Source organism: Eretmochelys imbricata, chromosome 10 (genome assembly GCF_965152235.1).
Source record: "Eretmochelys imbricata isolate rEreImb1 chromosome 10, rEreImb1.hap1, whole genome shotgun sequence".
Lineage (NCBI taxonomy): Eukaryota > Metazoa > Chordata > Testudines > Cheloniidae > Eretmochelys > Eretmochelys imbricata.
Genome location: NC_135581.1, coordinates 49,844,582 through 49,861,795, shown reverse-complemented (window position 1 = coordinate 49,861,795; position 17,214 = coordinate 49,844,582). Strand labels below are relative to the sequence as shown.

Sequence of the window (17,214 nt, the reverse complement as noted above, 5' to 3'; positions counted from 1 at the left end):
ACATAAGTTTTGCCGACGTAAGTGGCAATGTAGACATAACCTAAGAGTCCAGACTGCCTCCTTCTTATAAATCCACAAGACAATACAGTCTCTGTGCCCTCTAGTGCAGTGGTGGGCAACCTGCAGCCCACGGGCAGCATACAGCCCATCAGGGTAATCTGATTGCGGGCCACGAGACATTTTGCTGGCCTTGATCATCTGCAGGCACGGACTCTCGCAGCTCCCAGTGTCCTTGGTTCTCTGTTCCCGGCCAATGGGAGCTGTGGGAAGTGGTGGCCAGCACGTCCCTGCGGCCCCTTTGCCTGCAGGCACTGCTTCCTATAGCTCCCATTGGCCAGGAACAGAGAACCGAGGCCACTGGGAGCTGCAGGGGGTGGTGCCTGAGGACGATCAACGTCAGCAAAATGTCTCGCGACCCGCAATCAGATTAACCTGATGGGCTGCATGCAGCCAGCAGACTGCCCACGACTGCACTAGTGGATTCATGTCTTTCAAGGTATGTCTGCACATTTATCGCTATGTTGCTCAGGAGCGTGAAAAAGACATCCTCCTGAGCGACATAAGTTACAGCGACAGAAACGTCAGTGTGGACAGTGCTATGTCAGCGGGCAAAATAGCTACTGCTGCTCGTTGGGCGTGGTTTAATTATGTCGACAGGAGAGCTCTCTCCTATCGTCATAGAATGGCTACACGGGAGACCTTACAGCAGCGCAGCAGTATCGATACAGCTGTGCCGCTGTAAGCTCTCTACTGCAGACAGGACCTCAGTCTGGGGCACTAGAGCAGACACCCTCACATGGTTCCTTTCTCTAGAAGAGCTATGTTATTAAATGCTGTGATTGGTGTATAACGTTCAGACAAAGGAAAAATCTATTTTACTTTTATTTCCTCGTGTTTTAAAGGGAGGCAGTGGCCAAGCAGCTAAAAGGAAGAACTACCATTGTTCAGTTAGCAGGGAGAAGCATACAAGATAATTAGGTACCTGTGACTGTCAGCGTACAAACTGATGGATCCAAGAATGGTAATCTATGTGCTTGCTTGTGAGTTTGCTGGGAACTTTCACAGCTCACAATTCTAAGACTGGACTCAGCAGGAAGCCTGCCACTGAGGTAATTAAGTTACACCTATTGCCCAATAATCAATTCCATTCAAATAGGAAGTGAAAACACTCCCATTATAATAGCCATCCTAAAATTACAGAAAATACAGAGCTAGAGAAACCTCAACCTGTGATTAGGGAAATAGGTGAGTTGCAATCCACCAAGATGTCTTTCTCTGTAATTACAATGATCCCTTCTCCAAAGACAGCCATATCAGTGGGCTGCAGCTCTTGGAAACTTATACATTTCCCTGCAGAAAAAAATCAGAAAAAACTGCTACATGTTGTAAAAAACAAAATCCAAAGAAAATACCTTAACTAATACAAATATCAACAAATATATACTTATGTATGTGCTTGTGCACATGCACACACAAAATACCTCCCCAAACGCCACAGTTGGCAAAATAAATAGACATCCTAAAATAAATAAACCCTATGGGGTGAAAACATTTGGTGCACCTAGCTTCGAAACAGATTTTGTAACACTAAAGTCAAATCTGAATCAGCTCTGGAGACCCAGCTTAAGCAGTATTTCTTAGTAAATATGAGATGGGAACACCATGTGGCTGATTCACAAATCCTCCAGATGGACACAGCTTAGAGGCTAGGTGTCACAGTTGAACTGTTTCTCACAGAATTCGCCTTGACATAACACTGTAGTTCCAGGTCTGCCATGCTGTGGCAGTGGAGATAAACCACACAACAATTTAAAATTGTTCTTTTGGAGACAGCATAGCTTTTTGAGTTGCTGTAAAAAGAAAGAAAGTTGTTTCTCAATGCCTCCTGAAGAGACAGCAAAGTGCCAATTCTTTTACAGTTGTTACTAAAAAGCTATTCATAGAATCATAGAATATTAGGGTTGGAAGAGACCTCAGGAGGTCATCTAGTCCAATTCCCTGCTCAAAGCAGGACCAATCCCCAACTAAATCATCCCAGCCAGGGCTTTGTGAAGCTGGGCCTTAAAAACCTCTAAGGATGGAGATTCCACCACCTCCCTAGGTAACCCATTCCAGTGCTTCACCACCCTCCTAGTGAAAAAGTTTTTCCTAATATCCAACCTAAACCTCCCCCACTGCAACCTGAGACCGCTGCTTCTTGTTCTGTCATCTGCCATCACTGAGAACAACCTAGCTCCATTCTCTTTGGAACCCCCCTTCAGGTAGTTGAAGGCTGCTATCAAATCCCCCCTCACTTTCTCTTCTGCAGACTAAATAACCCAAGTTCCCTCAGCCTCTCCTCATAAGTCATGTGCCCCAGCCCCCTAATCATTTTCGTTGCCCTCCGCTGGACTCTCTCCAATTTTTCCACTTCCCTTCTGTAGTGGGGGGACCAAAACTGGACACAATATTCCAGGTATGGCCTCACCAGTGCCGAAGAGAGGGGAATAATCGCTTCCCTTGATCTGCTGGCAAATGCTCCTATTAATACAGCCCAATATGCCATTAGCCTTCTTGGCAACAAGGGCACACCGCTGACTCGTATCCAGTTTCTCGTCCACTGTAATCCCCAGGTCCTTTTCTGAAGAACTGCTGCTTAACCAGTCGGTCCCCAGCCTGTAGCCTGGGATTCTTCTGTCCTAAGTGCAAAACTCTGCACTTGTCCTTGTTGAACCTCATCAGATTTCTTTTGGCCCAATCCTCCAATTTGTCTAGGTCACTCTGGACCCTATCTCTACCCTTTAGGATATCTACCTCTTCTGCCAGGTTAGTGTCATCTGTGAACTTGCTGAGGGTGCAATTCATCCCATCATCCAGATCATTAATAAAGATGTTGAACAAAACTGGCCACAGGACCGACCCCTGGGACACTCCACTTGATACTGGCTGCCGATTAGACATCGAGCCGTTGATGACTACCTGTTGAGCCCGACAATCTAGCCAGCTTTCTATCTACCTTACAGTCCATTCATCCAATCCATACTTCTTTAACTTGCTGCCAAGAATATTGTGGGAGATCGTATCAAAAGCTTTGCTAAAGTTAAGATATATTACATCCACGGCTTTCCCCATATCCACACAGGGAGTTATCTCATCATAGAAGGCTATCAGGTTGGTCAGGCATGACTTGCCCTTGGTGAATCCATGCTGACTGTTCTTGATCACCTTCACTAACAAGGTCAGCTCCCAGACTGCTGCGCTGGGCATCACAACATGGGGAATAGAGGGCCAGCCCTCTATGGAGAAAGAGGTGGTTAGGGACTATTTAGAAAAGCTGGACGTGCACAAGTCCATGGGGCTGGACGAGTTGCATCCGAGAGTGCTAAAGGAATTGGCGGCTGTGATTGCAGAGCCATTGGCCATTATCTTTGAAAACTCGTGGCGAACGGGGGAAGTCCTGGATGACTGGAAAAAGGCTAATGTAGTGCCAATCTTTAAAAAAGGGAAGAAGGAGGATCCTGGGAACTACAGGCCAGTCAGCCTCACCTCAGTCCCTGGAAAAATCATGGAGCAGGTCCTCAAAGAATCAATCCTGAAGCACTTACATGAGAGGAAAGTGATCAGGAACAGTCAGCATGGATTCACCAAGGGAAGGTCATGCCTGACTAATCTAATCGCCTTCTATGATGAGATTACTGGTTCTGTGGATGAAGGGAAAGCAGTAGATGTATTGTTTCTTGACTTTAGCAAAGCTTTTGACACGGTCTCCCATAGTATTCTTGTCAGCAAGTTAAAGAAGTATGGGCTGGATGAATGCACTATAAGGTGGGTAGAAAGTTGGCTAGATTGTCGGGCTCAGCGGGTAGTGATCAATGGCTCCATGTCTAGTTGGCAGCCGGTGTCAAGTGGAGTGCCCCAGGGGTCGGTCCTGGGGCCGGTTTTGTTCAATATCTTCATAAATGATCTGGAGGATGGTGTGCATTGCACTCTCAGCAAATTTGCGGATGATACTAAACTGGGAGGAGTGGTAGATACGCTGGAGGGCAGGGATAGGATACAGAGGGACCTAGACAAATTGGAGGATTGGGCCAAAAGAAATCTGATGAGGTTCAATAAGGATAAGTGCAGCGTCCTGCACTTAGGACGGAAGAACCCAATGCACAGCTACAGACTAGGGACCGAATGGCTAGGCAGCAGTTCTGCGGAAAAGGAACTAGGGGTGACAGTGGATGAGAAGCTGGATATGAGTTAGCAGTGTGCCCTTGTTGCCAAGAAGGCCAATGGCATTTTGGGATGTATAAGTAGGGGCACAGCGAGCAGATCAAGGGACGTGATCGTCCCCCTCTATTCGACATTGGTGAGGCCTCATCTGGAGTACTGTGTCCAGTTTTGGGCCCCACACTACAAGAAGGATGTGGATAAACTGGAAAGAGTCCAGCGAAGGGCAACAAAAATGATTAGGGGTCTGGAACACATGACTTATGAGGAGAGGCTGAGGGAACTGGGATTGTTTGGTCTGCAGAAGAGAAGAATGAGGGGGGATTTGATAGCTGCTTTCAACTACCTGAGAGGTGGTTCCAGAGAGGATGGTTCTAGACTATTCTCAGTGGTAGAAGAGGACAGGACAAGGAGTAATGGTCTCAAGTTGCAGTGGGGGAGGTTTAGGTTGGATATTAGGAAAAACTTTTTCACTAGGAGGGTGGTGAAACACTGGAATGCGTTACCTAGGGAGGTGGTAGAATCTCTTTCCTTAGAAGTTTTTAAGGTCAGGCTTGACAAAGCCCTGGCTGGGATGATTTAATTGGGGATTGGTCCTGCTTTTGAGCAGGGGGTTGGACTAGATGACCTCCTGAGGTCCCTTCCAACCCTGATATTCTATGATTCAATGATTCAAGTGCTTCAAAATGGATTCCTTCAGGACCTGCTCCATGATTACTTGATAAGGGCAATCTCTATAACTACTGTCCCATCTTGAATCCCTAATATCTGTGGGAAATTATCAAGAATGTTGTGGAAAAACAATTTAATACTGCTCCCTTCAGCACTATCGACCAGGAGGTGCAGACAACACATTTGCAGACCCTAGCAGGGACTGACAAGTTTGCACTTGAATGGCTCTGCTCTGTCTTTCTGTAAACTAGATTGATGATACTCAACCTAGACAAGACTAAAGTGAATTTTACACAATGAGGGAATTAAGCAGAGGAATCAGTGGAAATTATACCAGCTTTCCAGATTGCTAGGAAGAGTCCATGGCTTGTTTCTCATATTCATAACTTACGGATTTTGCTGGGTTCCTGGCAGCTGCTGGAGTCACAGGTATCAACAATTGTTAAGTGTGCCTATCATGTGTATTTGGGAAGGAGGTTATGTTTTCTTCTTTTGGGTGCAGTTTCACCACATTATCTACACCTTTGTCACTACAAAGGTAGATTATAGTAATGGGGCTATCCTTTCCAATTGTTTGGAAACTGCAGCTAGCATAGAAATGGGCAGCCTACTTGTTTAATGTCTGCTCAAGCAAAGACCACACTATGCTGTGTCCTGAGATCTGTTCTGGCTACTGAGACTGTTTCCCAAGTGAAGTTTAAGACATTAGTTTTCATCTTTAGAGCCTTAAATAGTTTGGGGTCAGCTGTTTGCAAGACTATGTCTCTCCTTGTGTATCACAATGATAGCTGAGGTCATCTGAGGCACTCATGCCAACAGATTCCTCCTCATAAATGGAGAGGGCTGACAGCAAGTCATTCTAGATCAAGAAAGGAAGTGAAATCCAAAGCCATCTTCATGTCCCAGAGCCTGGATTTGATACCTCACAGGGGAGTTGTGAGGATAAACACATTGAAGATCGTGAGGTGCTCATATACTACGGTGATGAGGGCCATACAAATACAACAGACAGAAGGATCGACCAACCTACTTTCAGGACATGCTGCAAGATCCACCTATTTTTCCAGGTGATTCTGGTAGGAAGGGGGAGATGGGAAGGGACATGACTGCAGGATAGCTAGGAGGTTGATTGAAGAACTAAAGGAGACTAGGCTGGGGACAAGAATACACACTATTTTGGGATGGGGACCTGGGTTTTTTGTGTGTAGTTAGCATGTGTGCGATGTGTGTTGTTGCTGTTTTACTTATTAAGATGTAGGGGCCCTTTTTGTGTCCTGTTTTGCAGTTATACCAAAATTGGGTATTACTGTAAAAAAATAAAATAAAAATAAAAATGTGGTGTGAGTAGAGTTTAGAGAGGTGCAGAGGAAATACAGAGAAGAAAGAGCCTATTCCTCAAACACAACACAATGACCACTAACCTCAGCACCTGCAGAACAAAAGGCCAGACTCACTTGGCACAGCTTTCTCATAATAAATCAATAACTTCTGTGAACGGACAGAAAAATTATACAGTAAAACCTGTTTTAGAGACCACCTCTGAAGAGACACCACCTGTCACAAGCAACTACTTGCAGAGGCCATGGAACACCACCGCTCACCAGTGTGCAAACCTTTAAAGAGAGACCACCTCTTACAAGCAACCACTTTTGCTAACTCCCATGAGTGGTTGCTCTTGGCAGGTTTTACTGTATATAAAAGACAATAGGAAAGCACTCAAATACCACAGTGATAAGCACAGGATAGGTTAGATCAGTGGCTTTCAACTTTTTTCATTTGCGGACCCCTACAAAATTATCAAGGTGTGGACCTCTTTGGAAATCTTAGACATAGACTGAGGACCCCTAGGGTCTGCAGACCACTGGATGAAAACCACTGGGTTAGATGGATAGAAAAAAATACCTTATTAGAAAACAAAGTTAATTTATACACATTGCACCATTTTCTATAGAAAATCTATTTTTCTGACACTTACTGGAATAATTGTATTTGAATGTTCCATTTTTTTTTTTTTTTTTTTTTACATTCCATATTCAAAAAAGTCAGCATTGCTATCAATAGTACATCTTATTTCAGACCTGACTTTTTATGTTCTTAGTTCTGTGAGAATTTTCAAATCTGTCTTAAAGTATTACATTTCAGATGGCACTGTAAACCAGAAGAATATTAATATTAATATTAAAATCTTTTACAAAACATACCACTTCTTCATCTGAAAGCTCTCGTCCTTGGATGCTGCTATTTTCTCTCACTGCTTGTTGGTGTTTTTTCCCCTTAATGTGGCTAAAAAGATACACCTCTGAGGAAATCTGAAATGAGAATAAATGACGATTAGGGCCCTACCAAGTTCATGGTCCATTTTCGTAAATTTTACGGTCATAGCATTTTAAAAATCTTGAATTTCACAGTTTCAGATATTTAAAACTTAAATTTCATGGTATTGTAACAAAACATGAACATGTATTTAAAAAATGGCAAAATATAAACATGTAAAAGCCCTTAAGACAGAGGTTCTCAAACTGTGGTCCACGGACACCAGTGGTCCGCGAGCTCCATTCAGGTAGTCTGTGGATAGTCCTAAGGTGCGCACGTGGACAGCTGCACACAAGAGAATGAAGGGCCACCCACCTAATTAGAATTCCACCATTTTATGGTTTTGGTGTTATCATGCCAATAGTTTCCAACCCACGACACTGTTCTAGTGGAGACTGGCATAGTGGAGGACCCCAAGTTGTTAAACTTGCTTTGAGCAAGAATAATTCCAAAAATGGTGTAAATGGCTGTATACCATTTGGAATAATTCCGTGTTTGGACATGAGGTATGATACAGATGTTCTAGGCACAGCACAAGAGGGTGACAACACCAACTTTGTCTGGTGCAGATGAAGCCTAGAAATACAGACTGGAATTCAGCTAATAAGTAAGAGCAATGCTCATGTTTAGCCCACATGAATCACGGATATTGCACTCTACTAAGCAGTAGCAAGATCCAAGGTACTGGTAGTAAGAGCTACATGTCTCTCTGTGATATGTAAACCAATCCAGGGCATTCAGCCACTAAACTATCTCTGTGCTTACAGTGTTGTTGTAGCCAGCAATGTAGTTGGTCTCAGGATATTAGAGAGACAAGGTGGGTGAAGTAATATCTTTTATTGGACCAATTTCTTTTGGTGAAAGAGACATGCTTTTGGACTACACAGAGCTCTTGACCTGAAGAAGAGCTCTGTGTAGCTTGAAACAGTGTCTTTTTCACCAACAGAAGTTGGTCCAATAAAATATATTACCTAAACCACCTTGTCTCTGGGTTATAGTCCACAGAAACTATGCAAGCCTCCCTGGTAACATGCATGCAGAGACTACTCCATAGCCAAGTGTACAGTCATGAACACCCGTTTACTCTGTCAGAAAGAAGGGTTCTTGTAAATGTCAATACCATACCTCTTAATCTTCAAGCTTGCCAATGAATGACACAAGCAAGCAATATTGGCAAATGATTAAAATATGGAACATTTATGTTTCATTTTATGTTGTACCATAATTAACATATTATAACTGTTTTAACTATAAAACCTGTTTTAAGGGTATTTTCTCACTGCATGAATAAACCAGTTTTAAACAAAAACCTGGGAAAACAAATTCCATCATGTGCAATGAGAAGGAAGACCTATTTGGATTGTCAGCAAGGTTTGAACTCTGGACCATGAAATCTCCAGCATGGACCTCTACCCCTTGAACTGTTATCCTCTATTTGGATCTACCAGTAGAGAAGGAATTGATATACACTTTGCCAACAAGTTGCACAATTATCTCTTAGACAACAGCAAAACGATGGAGATCAAGAATCTTGGTTTCTATTCAGGTTCTGGGAAGGGAGTGTGGTATGGTGGCTAGAATAGTGGTTATTTAGAGACAGGATAGCTGAGCACATAGATCTGGCACATTCATTCTGACAGGCAGTGTGGCTGAGTGGACAAGACTTTGGTCTACGATATGATAAAAACTAGGTTTTTATTCTCAGCTCTCCTTGAAGTGACCTTGTGAAATCTTTCAGTGAACTTATTTATAAAATGAAGAAATGATGCTTGACTGACTTCTTGGGTAGGTTATGAAGCCCTTGCTCAATTATAAGGAGTCTATAGTAGACAGAAAAAAACAGCAATCAGTACAAGGGAGGCGAGACCTCCTAGCTCCAGCTCAGTGCCCTAGGCTACTTGATTCTCTCTCCCTGTTTCTGGAACATTGCTTGTCTTGGCAGTGCAACGGAACAGCAACCTAATGCAACTTCAATGCCGAAGATCCCACAAAATCTGCTACAGTTCAGAGATCTGATCATTACTCTGTCTGTTCACAAAAGCGAGGAAGCAGGGGGAGAATGGTGGGGCAGTACTCCATTTACAATACATTCATGCCTGCAAACCACAACAAAACTGGCAGATCGAAAGCTTAGCTAGGCCCATTACTTTTGATAGCATTCCTTCAATGCAACTTACCAAGACATTGCATAATGAACACTGCTTTTTTCGTTCATATGGTGTAAGTTTAGGTGCATAATCAGTATTAGCATGTCTGCCACTGCTTAATTCAGCTGCCTTTTCTTTCCTCTGTTCAATTTGTTCCATGTGTCTCCGAATGCTTTCGTCATGCTAAATAAAACAACAAATGGTAAACAACATGAAATAAAAATAAACAGAAATGAATAATGTTCAGAAATACCAAGGTTTGTTAAGTACTGTCTAGTTCTAGATGATGAAAAGTTAAGTTGAAACTTATGTATAATACCTTCCAAAATGCCAAAAAAGATGTGTTATTACTTAGTGATATAATTTAAAATATTAACACTATACTGTTATTTATGTAGACTAGTATCACTCCATCATCTTTGGTAAATCTAGTCCTATGGTTTTCTGTTGCATTTAGTTTCTGAGCTCATGTTGTATTTCTTCCTCAGGAAGAATTCCGAGACAGAATCCATACAGACATTACTGGTGTAATCATGCTTGCTCTGATGAACTGAAAGCAAAATGGCATCACTTACAATGGTATAAATGATTTATTATTAATATTTAGATTGCAATAGGGATTACAGTCTCTAGACCCTTTCAAACAATGCTTTGTTTATCAACCACAACAAGGATGGCCCAAACCCTATATATTACCTAATGCTAGAAATTGGCTTATAAGCATCAACTATATGACAAACAATGACATTTCACAATAGGAGCACATGTAGCAAAAGTGCTTCTTAATTAGTGGGATCAACAGTAGACAGTTACTTAGAGATGAAAGAACAGTCTGTTTTTTAAAATTATACGATTGTATAGACCTACCGCAATGGGCCCCAGATCCTGATGGAGACTAGTAGGTACTCCTATCATGCTATTACTACTACTAACATTCTGTGACTTTGATAAAGGTTTTATTTTCTCATTTCACCAGAATTATAAAAATAGCACTTAGTACTTTGGAAATCTCTATGCCTCTCAAAATAGAATAGATATATGTTCAAACTTCTTATCATTTGGTCTTTGGTCCTTTATAAGGTAGGAGTTTCACAAGCTGTTTTGCCATACTGCAGCATCCTACCTAACATTCCCAATCCTGCAACTGATTCCACATGACTGGAGGAACCCTGTGTTTCTGCAGAGACCCAGTGAAATTGACAGGCATCTGAGTGGATCCAGTTGCAAGACTGGGACCATATTCTATGCAGTGAAGAGGAAGGAACATGCCATACTTCCATTACTGATACTTGTGAAGACCCACAAAATGGCATCATTTCCCAGGTCCTCTTCTGTGTAACTCTGGTGTGTAGACTGTTTTCACCAAACTGTACATTTCAGTTTTAATTTTTTTTTTTACCAAGACGTTTATTTTTGCAAGAATTTCATTTTAATAGTAAGATTAGAAATTCAAAATTATTTTGACTTTCTTCAAAAGTACAAAATCATTTAAACCTAACTTTGATCCCACACTAGGTTTACCCTAATGTAATTCCATTGACTTCTATTGCATTATTTCTGATTTACAGTGTCAGTGAGAGCAAAATCAGACCCATCTTCATAAGCCAGATGTCTAGATAAAAATCCTGAACTACAGTAGCAAAAATCAAGGTATGATATGGCTCTACTGTAATGACTTTACTAAATAAAATGTACTTAAAGAAAATAACGTTGTGGAAATTCTATTTTAAATAAAATGTATTTTCAGTTAGAAAGACTATTACTCCCTTTATACCTTCAGCTGAATCTTTTTCTGTAGCTCCTCCATTGCTTCTTGTTGAGCTGCAGTGAGAGCTGCCAGCCTCTCCTCTCGATCTCTACCAAGAGAGAATATGTATTATAGCAAAAGTGGTAAAGGTATGAAATATACATTTATAGTTGTAATATATATTTGAAATGGGGAAAGAAAATCAGAGAAGGCATTAACTGCCATTTAAGTTAAAGGTAGCTCAGGAGGGAGATAAAAGTAGTTCAGCAGAAACTAGATTAATTACTGAAGATAATAGATGCATTTAATCTTGATGGTCTCATAACAGCAGACACCTGAGACCTTGTTCCAGATTCCAGACCCACTCCAGTGTAGTTCAGAGCAGGTATAGATGACATGGTGGTAAAAAACACTAATGAATGTGATGTCCTGTCTACATTAGCACTTCCACTGTTGCTACCTCTTGTGAAGCAATAACAGGGAGTAAAACATTGGTGACTTTCCCCAAAACGTCTAGTGCAGACAAGGCCAATCACAGAGTCACACAACAGTTGGGGAAAATGCTTGAGACAGAAAATGATGATGGCTAAAGATCTGATCACAGCAGCTTTCTGAAGTTCTACAAATTAAGCTTTACTGCTGTTTTTGCTGTTTCATATATACTCTTGATCAAAGCAATAAGAAATATGTGCATATTGTAAATAAAGGAATTTACAAGACAATTGCTAGCCAGAGGACCGAACTTACTAGCCATATATTGACATGCAAGATGCATGAAAGACCCACAAGCAAGTCCCATGTGCAAAGCCCTGGTGAACCCACCTTCCGCACTGAGAAGAAATAAAAGGCGCTGTCTCTAAATCCTACTAGGTGGCCCCATCTTTAGTCTCAGGCTAGTGAGTGTTTATGCATTTGAAGTCACCTTTGCTTCCATCTGGCTGCAAGAAGGCGATGCTTACTGATGCGAGGGAGAGAAAGGTTTCTTACATCTCCCCTGCTTTTTTTCTTTTAGTCCTGCAGCCCCATGAATATTCAAGTGTTTTTCTCTGGTGCTGATGATTGTAAAAACTGTAAAAGTGACATGATTCTCAACAGTTTCACTGCTCCCTGCAGGGTTCTGAATAATTCAGAGAAATTTTCCAGTCTTAAGTTCAATCTGCCACTGCTTCTGCAGAAAGCCAAGAGCAGAGCACAGGCACTTGAACTAGCAATCAAGAAGACAGTGCCTCATCAGTTCATATTTGGAAAATTATCTTTGAAACCGTAAGTATTAGAAACTTTGTTCTTTTAGAACAAAGCTTAAATTCTGCAGAAATTAATTATTACGGTCACACATTCAGCAGGGCAAGTTTCCCACTTGCCAATAGCAAGTGAGAAAAAGGAATTTTCAAACCTTAATTATAAATTAGAATACAGTTGGCTGCTGTTAATGTTTGTATAAAGATAAGCAGCCTGGGTAGGGGCCAAAAGAGGTCATTGAAGCACAACGCATGCAGTTTTGGCTATGCTCAGCAATGAAGAAGGCACTTACATCAATTATGCATCTAATACATTGATACACACAATACCAAACCTTTGGAATCAATTCTAGTAACTGCTTATTTCATGTACTTGAACCAAGGACCTAGGCGCAACTACAGCTAACTGAGGGATGCTACACAGAACAGAAATAAAACAAAGGTCCAAGGATGTCCAAACTGAGTTGAAGGGAATATGTTGCACACAAAGAGGTGAGCATTTGGTTTTGTGGACATATCCCCTTTCTTATAGGTTGAACCCGTAAAAAAGTCAAAGCTCACCCTTGCCCTACTGAGTAGCAGAACAAAGCGAAATGCTCTAGAGATGGTGTAGTGAGACAAGGTGGGTGAGGTGATATCTTTTATTTGACCAACTTCTGCTGGTGAGAGAGACAAGCTTTCGATCTACACAGAACTCTTCTTCAGGTCTGGGAAAGGTACTCAGAGTGTCACAACTAAATACAAGACAGAACAGATTGTTTAGCATAAGTAGTTAACACATCATCTTAGGACTTGTCTACACTTGAAATGCTACAGCAGCACAGCTGCAGTTGAGCCACTGTAGCATTTCAAGTGCAGACACTGCCTATGCTGCCAGAAGAGGCTCTCCTATCAGCATAGCTAATCCACCTGCCCGAGAGGCAGTAGCTAGGTCAACAGAAGAATTCTTCTGCCAACTTAGTGCTATCTACACAGAGACTTAGATCAGCTTAAGTATGCTGCTCTGGGGTGTGGATTTTTCATATCCCTGAGCAACGCAGTTATGCTGACCGAATTTTCTCGTGAAGACCAGGCCTAAGAGAGACAAGGTGGGTGAGGTAATATATTTTATTGGAGCAACTTCTGTTGGTAAGCAAGACAAGCTCTTGAGCTTTCCCAGAGCTCTTGTTCAGGTCCGGAAAATATACTCAGAGGGTACAGGACTAAAAGACCTGTGGCCCAGGCCATCTGACTTGGGCTTGCAGGGCTCAGGCTGAGGGGCTAAAAATTGCTGTGTAGATATTTGGGCTCAGGCTGGAGTCCTGGCTCTGGATCACTCCCCACTTGAGAAGTCCCAGAGCTCGGCCTCTAGCCCGAATGTCTACACAGAAATTTTACAGCCCCACAGTCCGAGTCCCGCAAGCACAAGTCATGGCTGACCTATGCCAGCGATGAGTGTTTAATTGCCTTGTAGACATACCCCAAGTATCTCATCTAAATACAAGGTGGAACAGATTCTCAGGAATAAGTAGTTGAAAAATATTTCAAGGGACCATTCAAGGTGAAGTGGCCTTTAACACTTCTCCAGTCCTCAAGGAACAGGAAAAAAAAGCTTGTCAGAGGAAGTTTAAGTGGGTTACGGATTGTTGTAATAAGCCATAAATCCAGCATCTCTATTCAGTGTATGATTTTTAGTATCTAGCAAAGTTATGAAATTAAGCTCCCAGACTCATCTTTTGAAAGTGTTGTTCAGGTTTTCTTTGAGGATGAGGACCTAGAGGTCAAATACAGAGTGACTACTTTGTGAAAAGTGTTCACCCACAGGTGATATGGTATTTTTGTCTTTTATCATTTTTGTGAGAGTCCAACTGAGAGCACAGTGATTGTATTATTTTACCCACATAGTTTTTATTGGGGCATTTAGTACACTGGATGAGGTACACCACATGTTATGATAGGCATGTGCAGAACCCATGGACCTTGAAAGGTGTATTGTGGAGGGTGTTGATCATTGTAACAGTGGAGATATGTCTACAGGTTTTTCATCTTTTGTTCTAGCAAGGTCTGATACTGCTTTGAGTTGGTGTGTCCTGGTCTGTGTGGAGTATGCTTCTGATGGAGAGGTTGGGGGTTGTTTGAAGGCCAGAAGAGGAGGTTCAGGAAAGATTTCTTTCACAATGTGGCCCCATCAAATATGAGTTGCAATTGTCTAATGATACTCCATATGGGTTCCAGTGTGGGGTGGTAGATGATATCTAGAGGTGTACAGTTGGAGGGGGAACCCATACAGGAAACATGGACTGAACAGAGATACTGGATTTATGGCTTATTACAACAATCTATAACCCCCTTAATACAACCCCCAAGTTCCCGCCTCCTTTCCTCCCTATGACTGGAGGGCTGTTAATAGGCCACTTCACCTTGGTTCCTTGAAATGTGTGTTAACTGTTTATGCTAAACAATCTGTTCCATCTTCTATTTAACTATGACACTGAGTACGTTTCCTAGACCTGAAGAAGAGTGTTGTGTAAGCTCAAATCCTTGTCTCTCTCTCCAACAGAAGTTGGTTCAATAAAAGATATTACCTCATCCACTTTGTCTCTCATATCCTGGGACAAACATGGCTACATCAACACTGCATACAACGTATTATAAGAGAGCATTCAACGTGAACTGGCCCGTTAGCTGCTCTGCCCTGTAGAACTTGAATCTCCTCTAAAGTTCAGTGCTTTGAATGAGTTGTAAGACTCTCAGCAAAACAGTCAATCATTCCAAAAAGGTCTTGACAAACCTTCTTATGTGAACAATTTTGAATTATGGAAGGGGTAATTTATTTTAGTTGGTCTTCCCAGACCTTGACAGCTCAGTGTGTTACTCAAAGAAATATCACACTCAAAGCTAACAAGATCTGCCCCAATCAGACAATATTGTGATCACGGTAATCTGAAATCAACATCTTCCTGCTGCTTTTGGGGCATTTCTGTTTTTGACTGTGCCTGCCATACTCTCTAATGAGAAAAATTAAACAATAGATATTCTGAAATAAAACTAATCTGAACAGCAAAAGTAGAAAGGGAAAAATATTAAAGAAAACTGAAAAGTAAAATATTAAGAAGTACTTTACTGAATAAACTAGTTCTGGTGAAGGCTTGCATAAACTTAAACTTAAAACTTAAAAAATAAAAAAGCACAGAAAATATAGAAATACAGGCAGGGAGAACAAGGGTGACAGTGAATACTAGGCACAATTGTCCTTTCAGAAAATGTAAGTGAACTCCTCCAATTGCCATGGGGGGAAAAGGAGATGACGGATGAGACAAATTATGTACTTTATGTACTATCTCCCCTGAGGTACATAAGCAATACCTGCACTTTAGTCTTTTAGAAAATCCTGATTTTGGTTTTAAAGAACTCCTGACTCACACTACACACCCAAAGAACACAACGTCCAAAATGGATTATGCAACAGAATTTATTTTAGAGAACATATTTGTTTTCTTCCTCTGTGTGACATCAAAATTAAGACAAAGATAAGATAACTCTATGGTTTTTGAATCAATATTTTAACGTAGATAAAAATTCCTAAGACTCAATGCCCCTAAGTACGAAACATAAATATTACTCCTTACATAGCTTACTGGTCCATATGTAAAACATATTTGTATATCATTAGGCTCAATAATACAGTTGTATGATTACTATTGACAGAAGTAGAATTTTCCATATTATGGATGTCATCTCTTTGGGATATAAAATGCTCAGAAATTGCATCTAAAGCCTTACTGGGAATCAAGCTAATGTGCCATGAGGGCACAGGGTCTCTTAACAGGCATTTTTACATACACTACCCCTTTCATAAGAAGGCTTTAATCACCACCAGATGCACAAAATGAGTGGATTTTGAAGAAAAGTTATGTAGATATTCCAAAATGACCCATTCCATTCTGTCTTAAGTCTTTTAGTATAAGATTCAAGTATTTCTAACAGCAAAATAATGAGCCACATCCTTGGGTCCCACTGACCTATACCAGAATCCAAGAGGGAGGGTGACTTAAATTCAAACTCATTCCCCTGAACCATGGCAGCAGGACTCATGTTTGGACTGATTTATGTTAGAGAAACCTTTGGGCTACTCCAACATATGTCAGCTGCAATGCCCACTAAAGACTATCCTAATGTACAGGGGCGTCAAATTAAAGTTGTACAGGCAACCTTATGTCTAGCATTTCCTAACTTTTGAGTGCTTGACTTTGCAACATTAACACTCTTAACAAATTTTTTTGATAGAATTTCCAGCTTTTTTAAAAAAACAAACTGATAAAAAAATTCTTGTTGAATTTGAGTGGAATCATAGCTTCTCAGCACAGACCTCTGTCACTTGAACTAATGGAGTAATGGCTAGCAGTAGGCTGTCATCCCCTATGTGGACCAGCCACTGGAGGGGAATGAGATGCACACTTTGTCAGCATGTTTCACAGATATTTGCTGACAGCAGAAGAAAGCTGAGGCTTGGGATCTTGAATTCCATTCCAGGTTCAGCAGGGAAGCGTGGTATAGCAATCAAAGATGCTCCTGTTCCAGTCTTGTCTGTTACAAGATATTGGACTAGATAGACCATAGGTCTGATCAAATATGGCAATTCTTATGTTCCTGTTGACTGAGCATTTTGGGGATGGGAGACAAGAAGAGGTAGTAATGATTTTTAGGTATGGCAAAAAAGGATCACTTACCCACAATAACTAGTTTTCTGATTCCACTTCTTCCACAGAGGCACAATGTAGATGTTGCATGCCTAGCAACATGGACACAACTATTTTTGAGCAAGAGTTGAGCAACTGTAATTCCCTTAATCAACATTCCACTGACTGAAGGCAAGTCTACACTAGAAGCACTACAGCAGCTCAGCTGCACTGGTGCACCT

At 41.4% G+C, this 17,214-nt stretch overlaps 1 protein-coding gene across 1 annotated transcript in view; it reads right to left on the bottom strand.

Moving 5' to 3' along the window:
* The window catches only part of SCAPER (S-phase cyclin A associated protein in the ER), a 346,678-nt gene that overhangs the window by 211,154 nt on the left and 118,310 nt on the right, over positions 1 to 17,214 (bottom strand). The window contains exons 18-20 of the mRNA XM_077827620.1: positions 11,104 to 11,185; positions 9,360 to 9,512; positions 7,071 to 7,178 (exon numbers count right to left, since the gene is read on the bottom strand). Of these exons, the coding sequence (XP_077683746.1) occupies positions 7,071 to 7,178; positions 9,360 to 9,512; positions 11,104 to 11,185 (343 nt within the window). The remainder of the gene's footprint in view (positions 1 to 7,070; positions 7,179 to 9,359; positions 9,513 to 11,103; positions 11,186 to 17,214) is intronic.